This window comes from Numida meleagris, chromosome 6 (assembly GCF_002078875.1).
Source record: "Numida meleagris isolate 19003 breed g44 Domestic line chromosome 6, NumMel1.0, whole genome shotgun sequence".
In the NCBI taxonomy this organism is placed as follows: domain Eukaryota; kingdom Metazoa; phylum Chordata; class Aves; order Galliformes; family Numididae; genus Numida; species Numida meleagris.
In genome coordinates this window covers 12,162,716-12,187,723 of record NC_034414.1, presented here as the reverse complement: position 1 = coordinate 12,187,723, position 25,008 = coordinate 12,162,716, and the positions used below count along the sequence as shown (strand labels likewise).

At 35.7% G+C, this 25,008-nt stretch overlaps 1 protein-coding gene across 6 annotated transcripts in view; it reads right to left on the bottom strand.

The window, feature by feature from the left end:
- The window catches only part of OTOG (otogelin), a 149,958-nt gene that overhangs the window by 94,712 nt on the left and 30,238 nt on the right, over positions 1-25,008 (bottom strand). For all 6 annotated transcript variants that reach the window (XM_021401757.1, XM_021401758.1, XM_021401759.1 and 3 more), the window contains exons 21-33: positions 24,730-24,804; positions 23,553-23,596; positions 22,680-22,833; positions 15,308-15,415; positions 10,891-11,029; positions 10,516-10,650; positions 9,377-9,523; positions 8,657-8,776; positions 7,764-7,880; positions 6,205-6,361; positions 5,100-5,126; positions 2,298-2,465; positions 51-329 (exon numbers count right to left, since the gene is read on the bottom strand). In XM_021401757.1, the coding sequence (XP_021257432.1) occupies positions 51-329; positions 2,298-2,465; positions 5,100-5,126; positions 6,205-6,361; positions 7,764-7,880; positions 8,657-8,776; positions 9,377-9,523; positions 10,516-10,650; positions 10,891-11,029; positions 15,308-15,415; positions 22,680-22,833; positions 23,553-23,596; positions 24,730-24,804 (1,670 nt within the window). The remainder of the gene's footprint in view (positions 1-50; positions 330-2,297; positions 2,466-5,099; positions 5,127-6,204; positions 6,362-7,763; positions 7,881-8,656; positions 8,777-9,376; positions 9,524-10,515; positions 10,651-10,890; positions 11,030-15,307; positions 15,416-22,679; positions 22,834-23,552; positions 23,597-24,729; positions 24,805-25,008) is intronic.

Below are 25,008 nucleotides of genomic sequence, written 5' to 3'. Positions count from 1 at the left end.
TTCCATAGGGAGCAAACTGCTGTTAGTGAAATATAACTTTAATTACCTACCTACAAGTTTTAGAAGTATTGACAGTCTGAACTCCTCTGAATGATGGTACTTCAAAAGCTCAACCGAAGACATTGAAACATGGATGAAGTATCCTGGTTTTGCAAATGACTCAAAGGAACTATATCCTGAAAGCCATGTATTCTTGTGAATAACAAACGTTGATTTGTTGTGAAACTCTTCACTTTTTTCCCATTTAGAAAGAACAAGGGTATTACTGGAGGACAACTGAAGAAAATAATTAGGTCTCTCAGCTGCTTCAAATGAAACCAAGTTGGAATCTGAAAAACAGAGGACTCATTTATGTGTTTTAATAAATTAAACTCATTCAAATGTAACATTATTGCTATCAGTAGCATGAGCAATGAAAACAGAGCAGTCCTTATCAATGAAAATGTCTGAATTTTTTTTAAAGGAAATATTCTATATATGTATTTCAGAGTCCTAGATTGATGAATATTTATTTTTCTAAATTCACTACAGATTACAAAATAATCTTTTTGTAATGTTTGCAATCAGAAGTGTATAGCTCAGCCTTGCATTAAAAATAAGTTAAAAAATGGTATTTTGCATTCAGCTTACAGCTTTGTGTCGGCATCTCTAAGCAGCCAGCTCTCTAGCCTTTCCCCAACAATGTTAACAGCAAAGTCTGTTTTCTGGCAGACGTACCCACACATGATACCTTAACCCTTAAAACAGTACTGTTGATTTCAAGCAAGACCCTGTACGATCAATTGCAGAGTGGCAGATTTTGAGCCTGTTACAGGCATCTGTTGCTCAGAGAATTACTTCATTCTGTTTTGCTGCAAATTCTGCTCTTCTGCTGAAAGCAGCCATTAAACTACTGTAAAATCAACTAACCCACCAGGCCCAGATAGCATTTCTTGGAAAAAAAATAAAAAAATAAAGAGGCACAAAAAAACAAATGATCTCTATTAAACAGATACTTTATCAGGTGATTGTATAACACTTCTGGAAGAGTTGATTGTTTTCTGAGCATAAAAACTGTAACTTATTTGAAAAACTTAAGAATATCTTTTTAATAGCTGTCTGTAAGTGATTGAAAAATGAGACAGTCACCATTAATTTACAGATTTATAGACTGAAAACTTTCCATTGTCTGTGATTTGACTTAAACTGATGAAATCCATCCATGGTGTGGGGATGAGGTGAACAAACAACCAAGAACACAAATAATATAAATGCATATGAAAAAATACGAAAGTTACTGCATTGATTTTACAAACTCCTCTATGTCCAAAAAATCAAATTCCCTTCTCCTAGTTCAGACTATAAGGTATAAAATCTACATGCTAAGATCTATTTTGAGAGAGAGATTTTATATAGGAGTAGAACGCTAGGAGAGACCTTCACTTTCCAAACCTAAAACAAATAGTGTACAAGTGTCTCAAAACTATGACTAATAAAAGCAATCTGGCTCTGGATACTCTATTACACGAGCTCTTGTGTCAGTTCTACAGACAACAGTTAATCAAATGCTTGCTTTATCAACTTGACCCACATTCTTTTTTTTTTTTTTTTTTGATTACACAAAAGACAATCACAGTCGGGCTGTCCAGATTCCTTATCTGTAGTAAAATTTTATCGTGGCTTGAGTGCTCTGGGGGTAGTAAAATTGGGTATGCAGACTACTATAGCGTTTAATCATTGTGACAAAGTGCTGAATATATTCTTGTAAGCATTTTATACCTGTCTGAACGTGTGCAAGATTTATTTTGTCTGCTGAATAAACAAGATTCATTCACTGAGGAACCTAATTCAGAACGTGAAGTAGACAAATTCATAGCACATACCTTTAGCTCAGGTTAGAGCCAATGTCCATTTCTCTACATGAGGGCAGACAGTATGTGATGGTGACTAAGTGAGTAAGTGAATTAGAGTACTTTTCTTATACCATCTCTCCAATTATTTTCCCATGTCCCAGTTCTGCCAGAGGAAAAGTGGAAGGGGCAATACATATCCGAAGCACTGGCTACAGTACTAATTTAGCTGCTTGTGGAAGTTGTAGTTAGGGAGGGATTGTTGTTTATCAACTCAAAGTATCTGTTCATAAAGCTAAAATCGTGTAATTAAAACAGTCAAATGGAAATTTTAGCAGACATTTAGGTGCAGAATCAGAAAAAGAGAAAAGATTTTTTTTTAACCCAGGCCTATACTTAAAGGTAAGGCAAGTATTAAAGGATAGAGAACGTGCTTTGGCTTAAGCCTCTATGTTACAATGACTTTACCATGCGCTTTGGGTTTATAAAGTCCTGAAGTAAGCATAAAGCTCACTACGTGTCCAGGAACAATATCATCTTCTCTCGCTGGGAAAACAGAACCATTCACCAGTTTTGCTGCCATTACAAATTCTCCATTGACGTAGCTGACAAGTTTGTATGGGCCCTTTCCCAAAGCTGTTGAGAAAAAAAAGTCAGAATTACTTTTTGTGTCAAGTGTCACAAGTGCTTGTGCCCTAAATGTTATGATAGAGCATATAGAGAGAAACTACAGCTGAAAACTCCAGCTGCCATTTGTTAAACTGTCATGACAAACAAAACAAAGCCACGGTCTTTTAGTAAGTATCTGCTCTCAAAACTATCAAAATTACTGAGCTTCAATTCTAGAGACTCATCAGCTTCTCCTCCTTGTTCTTATCCACTTCTGTTTCTAAGTTAACTGAGTCCTCAGTTATTTGCTTCAGAAATAAACAGTGTTTTTACAGACTGCCCTGGGACCTAAATTGTTTATTTGTATGTTTCTACCACTTCTTGCTGTTATTTAAAACCAATTATGTTAGTGTCTATAATGCGAGGCACAATTGCAAGAAACAGCTTGTTGTCATCAAGTATCAAATGACTCTTTGAACAGTGTTGATACAAACATAGTACTGGGAAGCATGACAGGAGGAAATCAGCATCACCAGCAAAGGAAAGGGCAAATTTTACCTCTGAAAAAGCTAAAATTGTGAAATAATTTCACAAATCTCAAAAAGCTACACTTCTTCAGTCAGTTCGAAGTTCACAGTATTTTGAGATGATTTTTTATAAACTCCTCTGTTAAAAACCATACCTGAGCAATTTATCTCACTACTGTTCTACCCACAAACCAGCACATGGCAAGCATCACCCATTTAAGCTAGAACTCCCCCAGAACTTCTCGACTGATAACTGCTGCTAAGACCACTGACCCTCAGAATTTCTTCGAACAGGTTAGAAATAGGAACAGCAACCTGAAGGTTCCTCTTGTATGCTGGCTCTCCCTAGTAATAGAAGTTATTAAACTTTAGAAATCCTTAGGAGGCCGCAGATGGTATGAACACATGGCCCATTAGGACACAAGCTTTACTTTCAGTACAAGGAGATGAGAGGCATCTTTAAAATGACTTAGAGCATCTATTTTTCTGGAACTGTTATCATACATAGAAATTTTTGGTCCCTGTCCCATTCAAAACTTGAGAAACCAAAGCAATCAGAGAATGTGTCCTTAGCAAAATGAACCAGACTGAAGTGAACTACTTCACTCTGAATTCACAATAAAATTACACAGACAAAACCTCTCTCTGCTCTAAGACAATTTCTTAACTTTCCTGGCTCCAAAACCAATTAATTTTTGGGAGTGCTAATGAATTTCAGGTCGAAAAGAAAATCTTTAGCATAGAGATAGATTTCTTCCCTCGCTGGCAGCTCTGGAACATCCTATGGTGAATGCTGCTGAGCTGGATTAGCAAACAGTGGGAAGGTAAGGAGAAAGAAGTTCATGATAACCATGTTTATTGCAAACTTGTCATGTGTACATCCCTCTAGTATATCAACAAATTTCCGTCAGTAAGAATTCAGTAAGAAAACTAATACCACACTTTGTAAGTATATATGTTACCATCCAGCTTCTTTTCACTACTAGCACACACAACAGCCACAGATGTTAGGGGCACTCCGTTTCCAATTTGTTTTAACTGCAAGAAGATCACTTAGTCTCAGATAGCATTTATAAGACAAAACAATACAAAAATTTAAAACTGCAATCATCTCATATTTAACTGCACTTAAATTAAGGGCTTAAATAGTCATTTAGCTAAAATTTCACTACACTATCACTACGCTATCAATTTTAATCAATTCTGTATCAGAAAAGGTAGTTTTTAATTTTTTTTATTATTTTTTTGGCCGTACAATTTGGACCCAACACGTTGCTTAAGTTTCAGTTCCTCCCCAAGATCTTTCTCGAGGTAAGCTGTTGCAACATGGAGTCTAACAGAAGAACAAAACATCATGGACCATCTAAATACACCGATTTCTACATGACCTTGATAAAAGGAGTTATAGAATAAATAGCAGGAGTACTGTTCATTCCTCATATCAGGGTGGCTTGCAGTGCTTAGATCTTTGCCATGGCTAACAATGCAGACATTCTCAATATAACTTTAAAATAGTCTGCATAAAGATTCCAGCACTTCCACAGTAGTACAACACCCAGTACAAATTAACAACTGATGTTTCACTCAAGCATCTTATACCAATTTTGCACCTCTCTCTGAGATCAATTCTAACAGAGCAGCAATACTTGTTCCTCAAAAATTTAAAGCTATGTCAGATGCACCTAAATCGATAGTTATTCCGTAGTCACAGAAAGTTGAATTATCTGTGTAACTAGCTCCCTCTGGAGGCTGCGCAGGAGTTGATTGCTTTGACAGAACCAATGGTTATCAATTCTGGACTGCAGTATGCCTTTAAGCATACTGACACTAGTACTATTGAAGGAAATATTATATACTTAATGATTTCATTATTTAATCATTACCCATAAAGGCAAAGCAACTGAGTTAAGCAGACTTTTGGGAAAGACACGCACACAATCAACATTAAGAGGATCACGAAATTACAGGCCTTTGCAAAAAAAAAAAAATGACTCTAAAACAGAATTTTCGTTATTTAAATAATTTATCATTTCCAACTGTTTTCATCAACACAGTATTTTTATACAAAATACAACTAGTAATATAAAGAAACCAAATATTATGTAGACACTTTATCAGGTCCTTTAGGACTTACCTTTATTGAAATATTCACAATCATAAGCTGAAAAATAGAAAGGAAAGGAAAAGAAGTTGCAGGCATTCTGTATATTAACAGGTTTTCTACTACCCGTTACTGATTAAGGTCTAAGCCAATGGCTTGGACAAGTTAGATCATAGAGAAGAATTTATTCCAACATTTATTATTGCCATTTTTTTTATTTGACTACTTTAATAAAATTCTTGTTTAAATTACACTGATTTAAACATTTTCTAGCCAGAAATACTACGCTCACACACCCACAGTTGTCTTTTTGCGACCTCTAGTGGTTAAGACTAAGCTCTGCTGTATTCCATTCTCCCATTAAAACACATGCACTATTTCTATAAAAAAAAATTGAGTAATCCTCTTGCTCTATGACAAATTTCCTGTGTAACTTTGATCAAACTGCATGCTCTCTTTGAGAGACTGCAAAATTAGAAAAGCGGTTGTTTTTTTCCTTCCTTTTTTTTTTTCCTTTCTCATCTTCATTACATCTTTTCAAGTAGGGACTGCCTTCTGCTAAGCATGTGACCCAGGTGCCACAGAAAAAGGCCTCAGAAATATTTTACCTCTCAGTACTGTTGAATGTGGATACTAATGTACTGAAAGAGTCCTGTTTAAAATCCTATTTGTCTTCACTCAGAAGACTTGACTTCCACTGGTACTCCAGGGATGGCACTAAGGCATGTCTACATTATTCAGACCTGGCTGATAAGCACAGTTCTCCTGAAGATAAAAATTACATGAGCTGTTTACTGCATAACTTTGGTCTCAGGGATGCCCTGCATACCATATCCATAGGTATGGACTTCCCATGAATTTTTCCTTTCACATCATGGGACAAGGAAGAAAAACTAAAAGTGTATCTCCCAGCAACATGGAAAGAAGCACGCAATCAAGGAAGACAAAAAATGAACAGGGAGATCAGTAAGAGGCACTCATTTGTTTTCCTATTCCCAAAGCAGCACATTCTCACATCAGTTCTGTGAGTGTGGCTTAGCAATTCACATCCTCAAGCAACTCAGTATGTTAGATTTCTCAGGTCTAAATCTCATAAATACAAGAACAACCGGCACCTGTGCTATTTAAGTAAACTTACGACACACTCTAGGAGTCCTCCAGTCTACAGAAACTCCATGCTGGCAGCACTGATGTGCATACGCTGATACACTTGTACAGAAACATTCACAGTCGCCTCCTTGGTTACAACCACATGTATCTGCCAAGCAGTTTGAGTAAAACCAAGTGACATCAATCTAGAAATATATAAAAAAATTCAGGTAGACACAGGCAACAATCATCTCAACATGAAGTGTGATACCTTCAAAATTTTAACATAATACTCTTAAGTATTAAAGGCTTGAAATACAAGATAAATAGTTTATTAGATCACATAAAATCTTGTACAGTACTCAGTAACACAATATCAATAACTTATTATGAGAATTCACACTCGGATGCTTACGTGAGCTTCTTTTGCATGGTTTTATAATATTTAAACCATAATAAGCTACATAGAATCCTACAAAATAAGAGAAATTCTTAACTGACCACAAGAAAATATATCTCAGAAGCATTAATAAAGTGAGATATACATAAAATGTAAGAAATAATAAAGTAGATGGAAAACTCTTCATATGAGTGGTTCATTCTCTTCAAATAACTATAAAACTTCATGGGACAATTTGTCATTTTTTTCCCCTCAGATTACTTTGGCATATTGTCTTAAGAGACAAAATTTCAAAGACAATAGTCGATGTTAATTTGCTTATTGAACTGTAATACATTCTACATGGACTTACACTTGAATATTTATACACTTACGAGGAACTCAGCTGATAAGCAGCTGACTAATCCAATGTTACATTAACACAACTTTAACATCAGTTTCAATTTTTCCCCAAAAATAATAAACAGAGTAACTCTGCAGGATTCCGGATTATCTTTCATGCAGAATTTCCTTCCTCCTTAGAGGAATGTTTTTATGCCATGCACTTAACTCTCAACATCTGAATATCTTGGAATATGTTATTTTCCATGTAACACCTAGCTCCGAAAATCAGTTCCCTTTATTCCTGAACTGAACCCAAGTCTGCTGACTGTCACAAGTTGCATGGCTCATTTATTTTCATTAGGTAGTTGCTTGAGTGAGGAGATGCACACAATTTCTTTTCTGGGAGTGAGTTCTCCACATCTGATACTGCCTAGAAAAAGCTATGAATTTACTTAAACATCCCTGAAAAACATGTATGCTATGCAATACATTTGAGTAATATAAAGCAAGTCATTACAAATACGCAAATTTTCCTCTGAATGGAAAAAATAAGTAACAAATTGCATATAATTATTTTCCATTAATTGTGAAGGGGAATAACCACATAGTTGAATGCTAAGTGATGCCAAAGTGGTATTACATGGCACTAACAAATGGCTTTCTGTCTAAGTCAGCTAATTGTAGATAGTCCTTGTGACAGACCCAGTTAAACATTCCCATTTTAGAGTTAAATAGACTTTCTTCATGTTCTTTTTTGCTAGAATAATCAAAAACATCCTGGTATGGAAGACAAGGTGAAGATGTAAAGTGATTTGAGCCGAAGAGCAGTTTCTCTCCATTGAGATGACGACTTTCACGTCTTTCTACATGTGACTACAACTCACCACTGGATGGCAAGCTTCAAATGCTTCACTAAACAGTATTCCACATTCCTTCTTGGCAAATGGCTCTCTCAGTGGATTCAAATTGCATGGATTTTGGATGTCTGACCTGTCAATACACTTAACAAGAAAGCAAAATCAAGGGAAGAAACCTGTTTCATTAATACTTTGTGTTTGAGCTTACCAAACAGGTTTGTTTCGTGGGTGTTTGTTTGAGGAGATGTAAAACAAGAAAAAACACCACAACATTTGTGAAAATTAAGAGAGATTAAGGTAAGGAATTAAAAGATGCTAATCTGCTAATCCGCTAATCCAAAGAAAAATACACAGTCTGAAGAAACGTTTCATGTGCCTGATACATTCACATACACACATATAGTTCCAAACAGAGCTTCCAGGCAGTCCTAATCTGTTGTCCTTACTCGCTTGAACTGTCCCCTTCACATAGGTGACAAATATCCCTTGGATAACTTGCTTTAGAAAGGTTAGAAATCAGGTCTTATTACCCTAAATACCAGGAAGGAAAGATGTCTGTGAATACCGTTAGACATAAAAGAAAGTTCAGCATTTAACTTTACAACATATAGGACTGTTAGTTAAATAACAGATATACACTGAATGATCGTGGAACTGTTTATGTTGCTGTTCAAACAATCGCTTAAAAAAAAGCTGTAGATGAACATTACACTGCATTCTCCTCTACACTTTGGTACTGCGTAGAAAAAAGTGATTGTTCTGCTTAATGGATTATGATATCTGTAAGACCCACAAATTGTGAATTTTACACTGCTGCTTGACTGAGATTTCCAGGAATTAACTTCTGATTTCATTCTAGATAAACTGTGTGATGCAAATGTCCAAAATCTACAAGCAAATGCATTTGTTTTACTACGTACCTCTGCGGCTGTCCAGCTGTTTCCAAATTCTTGGGAATTTGTTAATTCAAAATTATCTGGAGTCCTCAATTCATTTATTGTCTTTGAATCAAAATTTCCACACAACCCAGTCAATTCACTCTGGAAAACAAAAACAAAACCAATTATTTTTCTACATGATATAGAACACTATCAGTCAGAACTATTTTCAAAACTTGCTTTTTCTGATTTTGCCTTCAGTCTCTCCATCAAAATTTGTCAAGACTCAATACTTTTTCACCACTTTTTGAGCCCAAGAAGTTCAGCTATTTGTGATATTAAAATTGTGGAAAGTATTTTATGTTGATAACATTTCTTTTAGACTAAGTATCGCTGAGTTTCTGAGAAGGGAGCTGATCTGCTGTTCAGAAGTGACCTGTTTGCTAGCAGCTTACAGCAAAGTAACATCTGCTCTAGTCACACAGGGAACGAGTACTGAAGAAGGATGTTGTCCCCAAGATATTTGTTTCTGCTGTTACAGAAGTTAAACAGTAAAAAGTGAAAAGAATCAAAAAATTGCACATGAGAGCGATTAATTTAATTGTCAAGGCAGTTGAATACTTCTCTCCTTGACCCTGCTACTGAGTTCCTAGAGGATTCATGACATACTGTGTATTCTACGAACAATTATAGCATAAACATACTTAAGGCTAACACAAATACCTCGGAGAAACGGCATTAAGAGTGGTGACTTTCCCTTACCTGCCACTGATGACCCATCTGTACATGAACTGTTGTCCTCTGATCCCAAAGAATAGTGATATGTTCATCAGGAAAATGAACAACAGTGAAAAACCCAGCTTTCCATAACTGTATTCTTTGTAGTTTGTCCATGTAACTAGATGAGCTCTGTTCAAAATAAAACAAGGCAAGTTACATTTTAAGTAACATCTTCACAAAATATTCATTTGGGAGGTACTGGATTTTGACCATAAACAGTGTTGGTTTGTGATAAAAGCTCATTTTGTATCAAATTTACAGGATGGGCAACGACAAGTGAAGTTAAGATCAAAACGTTAATGGATCATCAGGGAGGCTCAAAATTCAGAGGGTCCCTGGCTATGATTTTAACTTAAGTACACAGCATTACATTCAGAATGTCTTAGCCACTGAACCACATGCTTTTTTGAATGCAGACAGGAATATAAGTGTGCATGGAGCACATCTGAAATAATTAACTGTTTAAGTATGTTCAGAGATTACAATCTTCTCTACATAAAGCTTTTTTATCCGCATCTTTCTGATGCAGAATTATTTGTACCACAGAATAGGATGTCTGGTTTAACTACATACCACTTCATACAAAGATTCATACAAAGACAAATCACTTTTTTTGTGTTGCTGGTTTGTAAACTACAAGTAGCACTATTTATATTAAAATTATTATAAATAGTGAATATTTACAGCAATAAAGTTTGCAGTTTGGCTGTAATAAAAATGAAATTCAGGCTAAGGAGCATATACCAGAGACTACAATTAATTTATTTGTAACTGTATGAGAGCATTCCTCCTATACAACTACACTCCAAAACAGACTAAATCCTTAGTTCTAGTGCAATTAATATCAAGACTCCCAACAGCTTCAAAATATTTGAATTTTTCCATGGACTCATCAAGGCTAAACAGAAGAATTACAATTGTCAAATCTAACATTTTCACAAAATATAGCCAAGATTTTGCTTAAGGTTTTCATTCGATAATACGGATGCAATCAGCATTCACTGCAAAGATATTTACATCTTGGCTACTTAAGTGGCACAGTCATTTTTTGACAACAAGACAAAAAATATTTGGAGATATATATATACTACCTTTTTAGCATATTCAAGACTGACACTTACTGGATTCCCAGTGTCATCATCAAATATTAGAGAAGATTTTCCAACATTAATGAAAATGTCTTTTCTGCAAATGATTCCAGTATTAAAGCAGTTAATATTCTGTATAACTACTGAGAAACTTGTTGAAGAAGTACTCTGCAGAGAAAAAAAATAAGTACTTTAAAATATACTAGTATAACTACAAATATTGTTATACTGATTAATTAGCAGAAACTTCAGGGTGTTATTAAGTACAACTCAACACCTAAGCTACATCAAAGCTTAAAAAAATGTGTTGGATTCAGTATGGGGCACAGATAAGGAGCAAGCAGAAGGGTAGATTTTAAGAGGTAGGTTATAAATCCAGTTTTACAGAGGCTTCAAAAAACATCTCACCTTAACTAGGTAAACCTTACAAGTTCCAACGAAGTCGTATGTAAGTCCATCGAATGTTCTGTAATGCCGGTCCCCATATGCAGTACACATAGATGGGCATGGATGGAAGGTGCATTGAAATGATCCATGTTGGCAAATGCTGTAAAATGTATGACCGACAGTAATCATCAACTGTAATCACAGACAAACAATTACAGCTATTGCATTGAGAAGCAAAACGACAGAGGACATGTAAGAATGACAATTCTGTGGACAGAAGAATTTTGAAATTTCACCTAAAAGCAGCTTAAACAATACACTTCCCTGGAATTATTTTTATTTTTATTTTTTTACATATTTAACTCACACAGCCTGTGTTCCTCCCTGTTAGAATCCACAGCTTTCAGAATATACAGACACTATAGACAAGGAAAAGGCATTTCTTTTGTTGAAGCAAGAAAAATGCCACCCAACCTAACAATTTATTCCTTACATACACACATCAACAATGTATTTCAAGAACGAAATTATCAGTACATTTGTTTGCACACTAGCTGATTCTTAGAATCAATAGGCAATGTGTCCTATTACTACAGTCCTTATTCACCTTGATTGAATGGAAATTTTGCACAAGTTATATACATGTGTAAAAGAAAAAGTAGTCCTATTCCATTAAGTTCCTTTAGAGAACTGTGGGGTTTTTTTTTCGTATACATAGATATTATCATCCCTTAAGCCTAGCCTAAGAATAGTTCAGGTTCTGTCTACAGCCACCTCAAGAATCAGTGTCTCCCTGTGCATCATCCTCTTGGTATTTGAATATGTTTTTTGGAAATAATATAAGCATTTATAAATAATGGATAAAATTTCATTACTGGTTTCCACAAGTAATTTTTTTAAACATTACATTTTTAAGTTTCTAAGCCACATGCGCATTTAAAAAATGTTCCTAAACAAAGGCAGCAAGTTGGTGCCCTGGTAGCTTTGTTAGAAGTACCCCTAGATAGATGTTATAGGTTAAGGCTAAAGTGAATACATTACATGTTATAATTTCAACACATACCTAAATTTATTCACAAAAATATTAAGCAGTTAATATCCTGAATAAATGAACATTCTATATTTTACAACTATGTATGAGCCTGACTTTGGGAAATTTCAGATAAATCACTATTGTTTGGCACCTCATATACTAAAGCACAAAATAATATTGTTTCACGTTTCAAGTATAACCTTTCATTTTCTAATTGTATTAGTACCAGAAGTTACAGGGTTATAACACTATTGTTTTTTAAGAACAGCAACTATGAAGAAAATGAAGGCAGCTTCTAGTAGCAGCAGCACCATTTCTTCTGCTCCCTTACCAAGTAACCTGTACCAACCTGGCGTAGTTTTCCAGATTTTCTGAGACTCCACTTGGAAACATCAATTATTTGGACTCTACTTGTGTTCTGTATAACTACATATGTACATACATTAAGCATTTGGCTAAAATAAGTTAAAGTAATACACGTGAAAAGCTTTTGCAGTAACCCAGCTTCCTCTAGTCATCCTGAAACAGTGCCTAAGGCAGGAACCTACTAAAGCTAATGGAGAGAGAAAGGAAAATGAAGAAAGCACATTTGGGCTGAAAAAATAACTGATGCTTTTCATGTTCTCTGAGAGACATTTGGATTCAGATATACTCTTGTGCAGAAACATTTCTTAACATGCAAAAAGTGGGGAACTCCCCTTCCATAGCTTTAGGAGCCCTAACACAGTTACAGTCAGAAGGAAGGGCTTCAGAGGTATGTTATGTCTTGGACATCCTGTGGTCCACATTTCTTGCATATCAAATAAGCAGACATTTCATTAACAGAATCTAGGGAGTCCTAGTTGAAAAAGCAGAGCTACAGGCTGCTTTCAGACTTCAATGAGCTTCTTGAAAATACTACTTTGAAATACATTTTTAAGAAAACACAAACCCCAATTCAGCAGTCCCCAGCAACTAAAGAGCATTAACTCTATAGTCTCAGCATACAAAAGCACTGCACCACCTATATTACCTTACACAACACAGCACCAAAATGGTGAAGTTCAGCTGGTACCACAAACGTTTGCATTTAATCTAGCCAGCATAACATTCAGGATGTTGCACTGGAAACCTAACTAGTCCATCTCAAAACTTGGGAAACATCAAATTGCAGTTCAGCCAGACACCAGAACTAGGTTTGAATGTCCCTGGCATTCCAACAGTAGCTCTGCCAATTTAAGAAATTAATTGTCATTTTACTGTTCCACAGAGAAATCAGATTCATACTCATGTTGTTAATACTAAATCAGATATGAGTGATGATAATGACATTTAATACCAATGCACACTATTTCAGTACGCTAAATTACACAAATGTCATTGTAACTACTAAGAGTGTTTATTGGGCTTGTTGAGTATTCTCATGCCTTGCAGGAGTAAAAACACACCTTTCCCTTGCCATATGAAACACGTGTATGTATAGAGAATCCTCAAAGACCTTTTCCACTTTTTATCCAACATGTCACTTCTGTAGGAAGCAGAGCTGGCTGCAGACTTCTCATCAGTGAAAAACTGACTGCTAAAGAAACATTATCATTTCACATTTCTTTGTTTCTTGGGTGTGGAAGACTCGAAAAACCATGACAACTTTGGGGAATTAACAGGCCTGGCCTCAGAAAAATAACCTAAGTCCAAAAATCCAGAGAATTTCCACCTGTACTGCTGCTGCCTTTGACAAAGTCTCACATGGATTAAATAGGATATAGTAGTTCTTTCTGATGTAAGCAATAGCACACCAGGTCCAACTGACAAGGGCTTTTGAAATAACGGGGTGAATAACCCGGGTCGCTTTACCTGCCTGCCCAGTGGAGATGGCTTGTAAGACGCTTCACCAGTCGACCAAAGGGCTACAAATATCTTCTAGAGCAGATACTGAGGACCTGACGAGAGGCAGAGGTAGGCAGTCAGCACAAGGCTGGAGGGGGCAGTGATTTCCAGACAAGGCAGTTTCTAGGGCTGACTGGACAAGCCTTTACTGTACAAGCTGTACTGAGCTGCACAGGCCAGAAGTAGTAGTTTACCAGGTGACATCATTTAAACGCTCCTGGTAAGCTTAGAAGAAGGGGACAAAAGGAAGGAATTACTCTGCTGAGAGGCTGGAGGCTACAGTACTACTATGGTATCTTACTGCTTAACAGTATAGTTGATTTTTCTGAGGCTCTAATAAGACACTTAATGCCAGCTTGCAAAATTTAACAGTAGACAAAGATCAAAACAGGTGGGTCCATCAAGTGGGTATGTTTTCACATCCTAGCTCTAGAGAAGCTTATTGAAATGATGGTGTATCGTGTTCTACTGAGAGCACTCAAGGAAACTCCATGGAGTAACCTAGCTACGGGGCATGCACCATGCACCAGGGCAACACTGGACAGAGAACAACTAGGTTTCTGCAGGTCATTCAGTGATCCTATCAACCATCACCTATTTATAATACTTCCTGTAAAAGCCAATTGATTCCTCAGTTATCTCACCCACAAAAAAAAACCCAAATAATTTAATTGTAACTACGCTTAGCAAATGGTATTGCCCAATACTCTATCTGATCTATCATCACAAAGATTATCAAAGGACTGGAGCACCTCTACAACAAAGAAAGGCTGAGGAAGCTGGGCTTGTTCAGCCTGGAGAGGGGAAGCTCTGTGGAGACCTAATTATGGCCTTCCAATATTTAAAGGGAGCTTCTAAACAGGAGAAAGACCAATTTTTTCATGGGCAGATAGTGATACAAGAAAGAGGAATGGTTTTAAACTAAAAGAGGTGTTCAAGGCCAGGTTGAATGGGGCCCTGGGCAGCCTGATCTAGTGGCTGACAACTTTGCCGATGGCAGGGGAGGTGGAAATAGATGATATCTGAGGTCCCTTTCAACCTAAGCCATTTTATGATTTTAAGGTAATAGAAGGCCACGTGGTTATGTTTCGAGCCCTCAGAATGCTCAGATTCCACCACAGATGTTAGAGTGAAGTACAAAGATTCAATTTAACACATGCCGTACAGGTGTACTGGTTCAAGGATTTTTTCCTGTACTCTAGAAACACTGGCCAAGGAATATTCATTTACATTATCTTGATATACTAATTATCAAAGCAGTGATTTTTCTAAATCAAGCTTTTGTCCAAATCCGGTTATTTTTATTCCCAAACAACATATTGCTGTTTTTTTTTTTATGTAAAAGTTTCTCAAAACAAACTCTAAAAAAAAATTGTCATTTTAATAGTTCTTTGAATTAATGTGCATACATAATTATGGTGGGTGAATAATAAGAATCTAGTGTAGAAAAATGAATTAGTAAGATGAAGGTAAAAAAAATAGAGGAATAATCAAGACATAGTTAAATACTAAAAATGAATTAAGTAGATCTGAGCTTACCATGTATGACAGGAAGAAATCACTTTGTCACCTGGGAAGTATTCCTTTCCCTTCCACAAACACGGACATTCATCTGTCTCCAAGCATACATCCCCATGCTTAACAAGACTATTAAAAAAAAAATAGACATTCAATGGAAGTACATCCAAACTGGATACCTACATACACAAATATTCTCCAAAACTTAAAATGATTTACATTAGTATTGAAAAATATTTAAAATCTCATATTGAAATGGTACAGTTTCATTAATATTTGTATTTGTGTAATTTGGCAATTTACTTTCATGTGCAGCTATATATTGTATACTTAGTAAGTAAGTACTAGCACATGGGGCATTAGCCCTTCAGTCAGTAACCCTTTGAAGACAGTCATTAATGTACTCACTTTAAGGTCATGGAAACCAAGGTCTTCCAGACCTCTTCCAAATTTCTCCAAATTTCTTTTAATTTAGTCACTTAAATGTTCAAGGTCACGTTGGATGGGACCTTGAGCAACCTGACCTAGTCAAAGGTGTTCCCACTCATCTCATGGGTGTCGGAAGTAGATGGTCTTTAAGGTCCCTTCCAACCCAAAAATTCTGCAGTTCTATGATTCTAACTACAGCAGAGTTGCCATCACAGACCTTTCCTCTAGTGGTATAAGCCCCGCAAAAAAACAGCGACTTAATCATTCTAAGAATTTGTGCAGATTTAACATGTATTTCTCCTTCTCCATCAGAATTAGAAAGCTTTCAGATGTTGCATAGATTTCCTGTATCTGTTGTTAACCTCTTGCTCTATGAATAACTTAATGATTATCAAGAGAGCTTCCCCAGATGCAAGAAATGAGTACATATTTCTGCATGAATGACTTCTTACCTTTAAGCAAGCAATCATAAAAATACTTAGAAAAAAATTCTCCAAAAGAGACAACCATATGCACAGGTATTTGTAACTAAAAAAGTCTGTAGTTCAAGCTATAAACCTGTGTTTACAATTACAACTCCCACAGTAGCAGATGAAATCTGAATTAAAAATAAATTGCTGAAAAAGATTCCAGTAGCAGAGAAAGAATAGAAGAATCAATGTCCAGCAAGACAAAATTAAGCAGCTGGTCTAAATTCTAAAGTAAAATATTTGCAGCTTTTAATGATATCCATAGAAATTGAAATATCAGTATTTTATAAAAGAGAGATCTCAAACAAACAGATTCTACAAGTAAGTCTCAGGAAATATACCAGACATATTGAATGTTTTCATTTAAAAACATTTTTCCTCAGCTGTATTTCTTCCAAAGCTTCATTCACTTCTCTCAACTATTTTAATGCCATTTGATAGTCAAGTAGATATCAAGAGAGGACCTAGTGGTGTAGTAACTGATAGAACACGTCTGATGAGAAATCAGTCTGTGAAATTATATGAGACTTTTGTGAATCTGGACTCTTGATAAGCTACAGCAGGGATTTCAACTGCTGCAGTTCCAGCTTATCTAGCGTTCTCTATTTGTGTGCATACAGGATACCATTTGATTCAGCATAAAAAGCTGAACTAACTATAATGCTATATACCATACTAGGTTGCATAGTAAAAAGATTTATTAAAGCTGCCATAAAATCTAAAACTATCCTTCTTAAATGACAAGCTTTGAAATGTATATGTATTCGAAAACTAACGAAGGCTTACTATTGGGTTGATAATCTTTCTTTTTCCAGATGAGTTTGTTTGGAATTACAGTATGTTTCCATAATAATACAAATTTTATGCAAGTTTTCTTGTGTTTCTATAGCTTTCTGAAGTACATAGATTAAGCCTTTCTGTTGTTTAGCACTTGCAACTTTGGCAAGACATTGCACCAAGGACAACAGATCAGAGGTACAAGACATCTTTACAAACAGGGTGATGACATTTTTCTTTAGTATCCCAAAGCAAAGATCTAGTCATTGCACTGAACAAAGAACTTTTTATTTACACATATTAATGAATTACTCCTTTGTAAACTGACTCAGACGCTTCTTCGGTGTGGTATTTATTTCAGACGGGAACTTACAACTCCCTGACTCTTCTTAATGGGAATGCACAGACATCAGCAAAAAACCAACATTAAACTGAAAAACTGCTATGCTACCCCAGGGTATGTGACGTGTTCTTTGTAATCCATACTTATTTCAAGTATTGTGCCACCTGAAGACAATCGACTAGAAGACTGAAATTCCCACTAGCTTACAGCTCAGAACTGAAGAGAGCACGTTCAGACACAAAGAGCATCATACTGGCAAGGCAACATTAAATGCGGTTTCTTCCTCAGAGCTCCTAAAACAGGTGATAACAGCTTTCTCTCTTGTGAAGCCAAGCAAGTGGATAGATTTCAGTGACCTAAGAATTCACCACAAATACATGACAGGCCTCGCACAGTTCTCCTTTGAAGTACCAGACATTTTTCTTGACACCTACACTTCACTGTCCAGCCTGCAATGAACTGCAGAGATACAAGGATAGCTATTGTATTTCATCACGCTTAACCAATATTCAGTTTCATTACTGTTTTGACTACAGTTTTGTTCATGCACACAAACACAAATTCTTACATATTCTCGGTAAAGTTATCATTAGAATAAATGTGTCTCATGAGCAAATAAAAAATTCTTTGCTTTTGCAAAGCCCACAGATCTGGGGCAGAATAATAAAAAGTCTCCAACAACCTCCACCAGAGGAGTTTTTAATAGCTAGTGAATCATCCAGCTTTTACCCTTGAGTAACAGTCTACTGCCAACTGATACACACAGCCATGGGCACTTTTGACCCCACCAACAATTCTGCTATCTGAGACTTCCACAAACCAGAGAATCAAGAAATCATCAAGGCTGAAAAAGATCTCTAAGATCATCTAGTGCAACCATCAACCCATCACCACCACGCCCACTAACCGTGTCCCTAAGTGCCACACCTACACACTTCTATACATTTCCTCTACAGGCCAATACTAGAGTATAAAGGAGGCAAAAGGAATGAAGTAAGCAACAAGACATTTCTAAATACCAGAATACCACCACTGCACACAGCTTACCTAGTAAGAAAAGAGGTAAACCTTTTTTTTTTTAAAGCAAGAGATGCTGATAATATTAGTATATTGCCTAATGGCTTCATTTTTGTTCACTCACTGCCTAGCTGTGAACAGTTACTATAATCCTGCTGAATGTTTTCTTAATTGTTTGAGAAGCTTTTTAAAGTATACCTATTCCTTTCTTTTTCATATTTTATCAATAAATATTAAATGGCTTTGCCAAATACTAGGCTTTTTGCATAATGCTTGAGTGGTTTTACAGCACCCTTGCTGTACTCCTCTGACTACAAACTCTTCTGGTGCTTCAACTTAGACACCTGCACTCCTGTTGTTTCATCTTGTAATGGTAGAATCCCTGCACTCATCGTTACCACCAGCATACTACCAATGCTAAGCAGCACGGGCCATAAAAATAAAATTCATAGAAACAGCAGTAACAACTTAGATACAAAAAGTAGATAAGAGCAAGAAAAATAATAAAGCGAAATGATAGAAGTTCATCTTGGCTCCCAAACTCTGCAACCTCTTTTGCAGACTCCCCCCCTCTTCCTTTGCATTTTCTTCAGCTCTTCCAAGAGGCTTCTGAATATTTGGCTCACCAAGCTACCTCTGCCTCCTCCAAAACCCCCTCGAGCAAAACCTAATTCCTGCCTTCATGTACTTCCTCCTGATCATTTCAGACAGAAGAGGGCAAAATTATCTCACAAGTTGCAAGTGTAATACTGAAACGTGCATAAAACCTGGGTACCTATTCTGGAAAGAATGCAGCAATATTGGAGCAGAATAAGAACTTTTTTTTCCCATTTCAAGAAAACATTCCAAGATCATATTTAAGCTCCTTATGTGTTATTTGATACGTTACATCATCTTAGAAACACAGTGATAGAACAGATATTTTTTGAGAAAAAAAAAGTGATACAATATCTCTTCCTTAGTTACAAAACTTCATTACAGTTACAGGTTATTACAGATTCCAGTTCACTGCATTTTCATAGCTCCATTTCATGGGAGCAAGTGAGGGAAAAAGAAACAGACCTAGAAAATATCATTAGGTTAAAACAGCTCAAGTTTAATACTGTCCAAGTTCATCAAACAAGAGAGTATTCTCTGGCATAGTTAATAGATGCCTGCAGAGGCGGAGAACATCACAACCAGCCTGGAAAGTCCATGTAATGCTACACCACTCATTCAAGAGAGAAAATGAAGTAGACATTACAATATGTCTATGATGTCTTAATGACTATAATTCAGTTTGACAACCCTGAGGTGTATGTAATTAAAAAAAGCATATACTTCTGTACAAAAATAATTAAAACATAAATCAACTTTTCTGTTTCTGTGAGTGTCAATCACAAACCACATCTAAAGAAATTAGTGGTTGTATAATTGGGGAAAGAAGAATTCATGTTTTGTGCTTTTTTCTGAAACTACAAAACAACTAAGTATTAATAGAAATTAACAGAAGCGGTAAATTAATATTTGCATTTGGGGCCATGTGTATTGCAAGCTATTGAAAAAAGTCTCCAAATTTCTATAGGATGGCCTCTTAATTTCTATAGCAAGATTGAATTAATAATATATACCTAAATCTATTAAATACCTCAGTTATCAGAAATACAAATAGATAATAATATATATTGGTGTTCATTTGTGATTGTTAAGTATTTCATTTGAGTCAGTCCAGGCAGTAAAACCTGTCTTCAAAAAGATGGCTAATTTTCTTCTGGTGGCTTTTCTAGACTGCAATTCTCGACAATTAATGGATAACAAAAAAAATACAGCAGGTGTACTCCTAACATTCAGTTTTTCCTCCTGGCAGGGAGATATAAAAGGATCCATTTAAGATACCCAACTAAATATTAAATAATAATTAAAACTTACAAATGAGGAAGAAAAAATCCCTTTAAGTATTACGCAGAACTATGGAAAGATACTACTGTTTTTTCCTCTTCGAACTCCAACTGAAGACTCTGACTGCAAGTTAGAAGGACAAATATTCTGAATCATAACAACACAAAAAGAAAATGCAACTCGAAGACTGACCTTGCAATGTTGCAAACTGTGTTGTGAACAGTTATTCTTCTGAAATGCAGCAAGGAAGTAGAAGAAAATGTTTACACAAAGAGATGAAAAATACTGAGAAATAGACAAATGAAGCGTTTATCTTAAAAGCACAGTAGCTTTAAAAATGTCAGCAAAGCAGAGAAGGGAAATATTAGGATGTCCAATTCTAGGAGATGCAATGTCCTCAGTTGCTTCTGAACTAGAGGGAGAATATATGATCATAATTTTTATACTGTAAGAACTGAAACTCAGAATGAGAATGATCTCCCACAAAGTATTTAGAGCACAGATACTTGTGGCTGATCTATCCACCGTAGACTAAAAATGGAGTCAAGTAATATCCACAAAGACAACTGCTACATTTCATTATGATTTACTTAATTTGTATTTAACTTATATTTCATAGAGTTCACACTAGAATGCACTCTAGGCACAAAAAAAGAGAACTACTGGAGTATTGTGAACTATTTGATAGAGTATTTCAGACTCCAGAGGCTAGAGAGACTGCAAAATAAATAGAAACTAATTGCCCTCTTAAAATCTTAACACCACTTCCAGCAAAAAACCAAAGTTTTTTCCTTCTGTGGATATATGTGTTAAATACCTTTCATAATATATCATCATAAAATAATCACCCTACTACACAGATTAGAAAGATCCTTCTTTCTGCAAGAAGTATAGCTTCCTATAGGTATTTCTTAATTCTGATATATTTATTTGCTACACTTCTTTTTCCCCATTCCTTTATCTAAACCAACTAAAAATAATCAAACAGGTTAAACTGACCTAACTATTGCTTAAGTCAGGTTAGCTTATGGATAGCAAATCAGACTAAATTGATGCAAGATCTCAGAAAAGGAACAAAAGCCTAAATGAAGGAGTGAAAACTAATGATTTCAGTTCAAGAATGTTAAGATCAAAGAAATTCCATGACTACTTTACTCTTGTAAAGCTGACAATGGGATCTCAGTTTTATATTTCTCCAGTAGGAACTGACTGCCTAGAAAAACGCACAGAAACAAATAAACACTGTCATTTCTATTTCATCAGTACAGGCTGATATTTCCGGTCCAAACCCTTCACTTTAGGATATCATTTCTTACTTCTACTTTAAGAACTGAGGATGAAGCCCTACACACAGACTTGCAAAAATTACAATAAATTTTCTACAGGAACTTTCTACTTTTGTATTTTTTTTTTGTCTTGAGAATGCTACAAATCTCTATCTCTTATAACCATTCAAATACACTATGATATCTTTAGGTTCAACAGCTCTTGACATTGTTTTTCTCTGCTTAAATTCTAGAACTAACTTGCATCAGGAAGCAATGGGAAAAGTTTATAATCCTAGAGCCAATCACAGCTAAGGAGAAGATCATCGTATAAACTTTCTGCTCTCTTCCAAATTGTCAGCTATACAGTGCCGCCGAAGGCAGCCATTGGCTTTGGAGGGTATCAGTCAGCTCCAACAAGCTGAGTATCTGCATCTGCAACTCTGTAAATGTCTGCCTTCACTTAATTTCAAAATCTTAGCACTGAACTTTATCACTACAGTACCATACTTTGAGTTGGGCTGAATTACGTGTTCCACCTCATGTGTACAATTTGAAATTCTGTGGTTACGACTGTTAGAGTAAAAACAACAGATGTCTGAAAAGCTATCGGTCCATAAACTTGACCTGAGCTATTTCAGTTCAGTTTGATTGATAATCTGGCTTTTACTCTTAGTTTTTGGGGGACTCTCAAGTTATGAATGTAAATTCTAGAGCAGCAGTATTTGAAAACTTCAAGCTATCTGATTACAAGACTAAATACCACCAAAACCACAAAAACAGGACAATAAAATCAAGTAACATTTATGTGAAAAAATATTTCAGCAATAGTGTGTGATTTCAAAACAACTCAAAAGCTCATTTTAAAAGTTTTCAGTATAAATCCCCAAGACTAATGAAGCGTTCTTTTGCAGGAGACTACACTGCTAAAGTCAAGGGACGAAGAAGTACGTCTCCTTCAGTAAAGCATTCAAAAAATAGGTTAGATGAACATCTTCAAAAAATCATCCAGTTACTTACTATTTTGCTCTAGTACAGAGACTGGATCAAATTATTTCAATGCCGTTTGTACATTCTAGATGTTTATTATTGCCACTTGTCTTTTAGTTCTCCAAGTAATGATATGGTATGTCTTCAGTGGTGTTAGATACTTAACCACTGCTGAAGTTAGTCAACTGTTTGTGCACCGAAACGCAATATGAAATACTACTCACCCTGAGGGGCAGACACAACCTGAAACACAAGGAAGGTGTCCTGAGAAAGTGAGGTTTAGCAGCTGATTCTCACAAGTTCTCTCTCTGCTGAGTTCAGCATCAACTTTCGGACTACTGCAGTTTATATAAATCTGTCCAACTGGGCAGCTGTGTGCTGGGTGTAAGTAAATGGACAAACACATTAGATCTCCACATTTGAAATTTTGTGTCCAACAGAGGTCTACAATACACTGCAATTAAAACTACAAATGTACTGGCTCTCTAACTTCTGACTGTCTCTCCTGAGCATAGTTAACTTCCCAGTACCTCTACAAATCTCATACGAAATACTCAGATTAATACATATGTTTAGTAAGGGACATGACTTTCTCAACAGTCAGTTAGGTAATAGAAGAAGCACTATCGCAGAGACTAGATCTTAATACTTAAAATATAAAACATACTATACTAGAAAAAGCATTGCTTACTTTTTTAATGAGAAATGCAGTATTATCTTTCATATTTTATTCAGAATTTGTAGAGTGAAAGAAAAAATCTCTGAAAAATTACAGCATTCAATTCTTACAATGACATTTTAAATGATAACGCTAGCTTTTGTATTCTCTACTGAAGTTCTGCTGTTTGTCATGCACCTAAGTTCGTTTACATTAGCAATCCGAAAAAAGAAAATATGTAATAAAAATATTTTAAAGCATTGGAAAAAAAAGTTGCTCAGATTTAAAAGTATTTTAGACAGTTCTCAGGGATTCCATCTAGCATATAATTCATTTCTACATATAGCGCAATCTTGTACCAAATACCAAATTTCACAGAGATTAGAGGGCACATATTCATTAAACTTCAAGTATATTCTCCCTGTACTGCTTCACTCACCAATTATGTTGTTATCACAATTCATGACTCCGTTACTGCAATGGCTGGAATGAAAATATAAGATATAATGAGAGCCATGAAGATGTCAGGTATTGCCGCTTTCTGTTCAATAATGAGATGTACAGTACAAATCAATAAAGAATTACTATATAAGTACTTGCATTGGAAATTAGAACTGTGATAAAAGCATATATTCCCTTATCTCAAAGAATATTACACTCCCATCTTTTGCTTTCCATGTAACATAAGATGTAGGGTAATCCCTATAAATAACAGTTGAATAGTAGAAGTATTATTCTGAGGTGTTAAAGTACCCAAGTTGACACAAAAATATCTCCAGAAATAGACCACTATACTGCTCCCAAAGATATTAGTGCAGTAATAGCAAACCAAGCCCTGGAAATAATAGGATCGTCATCATTTAAGAAAATGCAGTAACAGCAGCAAAACAAAACAAGATCTTTAACACGTATACAGTTACAACAAGCTACCCTGCTTCTAACAAGAACACACTGGCAGACTAAAAAACAACACGTATTTTTTTCTTCCAGTTTATCCATTTATATACTTCTATGTGATTCCTAACGCATTACTTAGGCACAAGGAACTTCAGAAGAGCTGATAGTCTGTACTTCTGCATTTCAAAGCTTTCCTCTCAGCCCGGTCAAAAATGTTGCAAGCAAAAGTCATGGCTAAACGGGAGACAAAGATTTCTTATTTTATCTTAAAGCTCAGCTGCCAAATTCCAATTTAGCTCCACTGAAATCAATGGAAAGATGATTTTTCATGTGCAGTCATTTCTTTAAAAAAAAATCCATTTGTGGAAAACCACATCAGCTGTGTGACTCAGCCAAGTATTTACCACAGTGCTGAGCAGAATTAAGACAGGAAAAATCCAGAGTTTCCTGGAGCTCTGTGTGTTAGTATGGATCTACCTAATGACAGTGGCTTTTCATTCTAATGTACACTTCAGCATAAAGAACTACAAGCACAGCAACCTGAAAAACCTAAGTTCTAAAGAAGCTCTGCCCAAATATGCATAGAAACCAACATAGGATTATTCTGTGTGCTTATTGTTAACAACTACAACAGGGTAGACAGAATGATTTGCTAGAGATTTCAGAACAGAGACAGAGATTGGATTTTGTCAGATGAAAAAACAGTTACATTCTCCTACCACTTGCCCAAAGATGTGATAACATTGTCTCCAGGCGGATAGTCAATTCCTTGAAAATAACAGGGGCATTCATTTCTACAGTAGAAGAAAAAAATAACTGTGATTACCTCATAAATTGAAGGAAGGAAAAAATCCTCTTAATAATCACTACTCAAAATTGAATTTTTTCGTTGAGTATTTCAGTTATTTTTTAGGCTGCAAGAAATTGATCTGGATAACTACCAATCTGTAGTAGTAATTGTAACTCAAGTGCATTCCAAGCAAAATTGGCAACAAAGC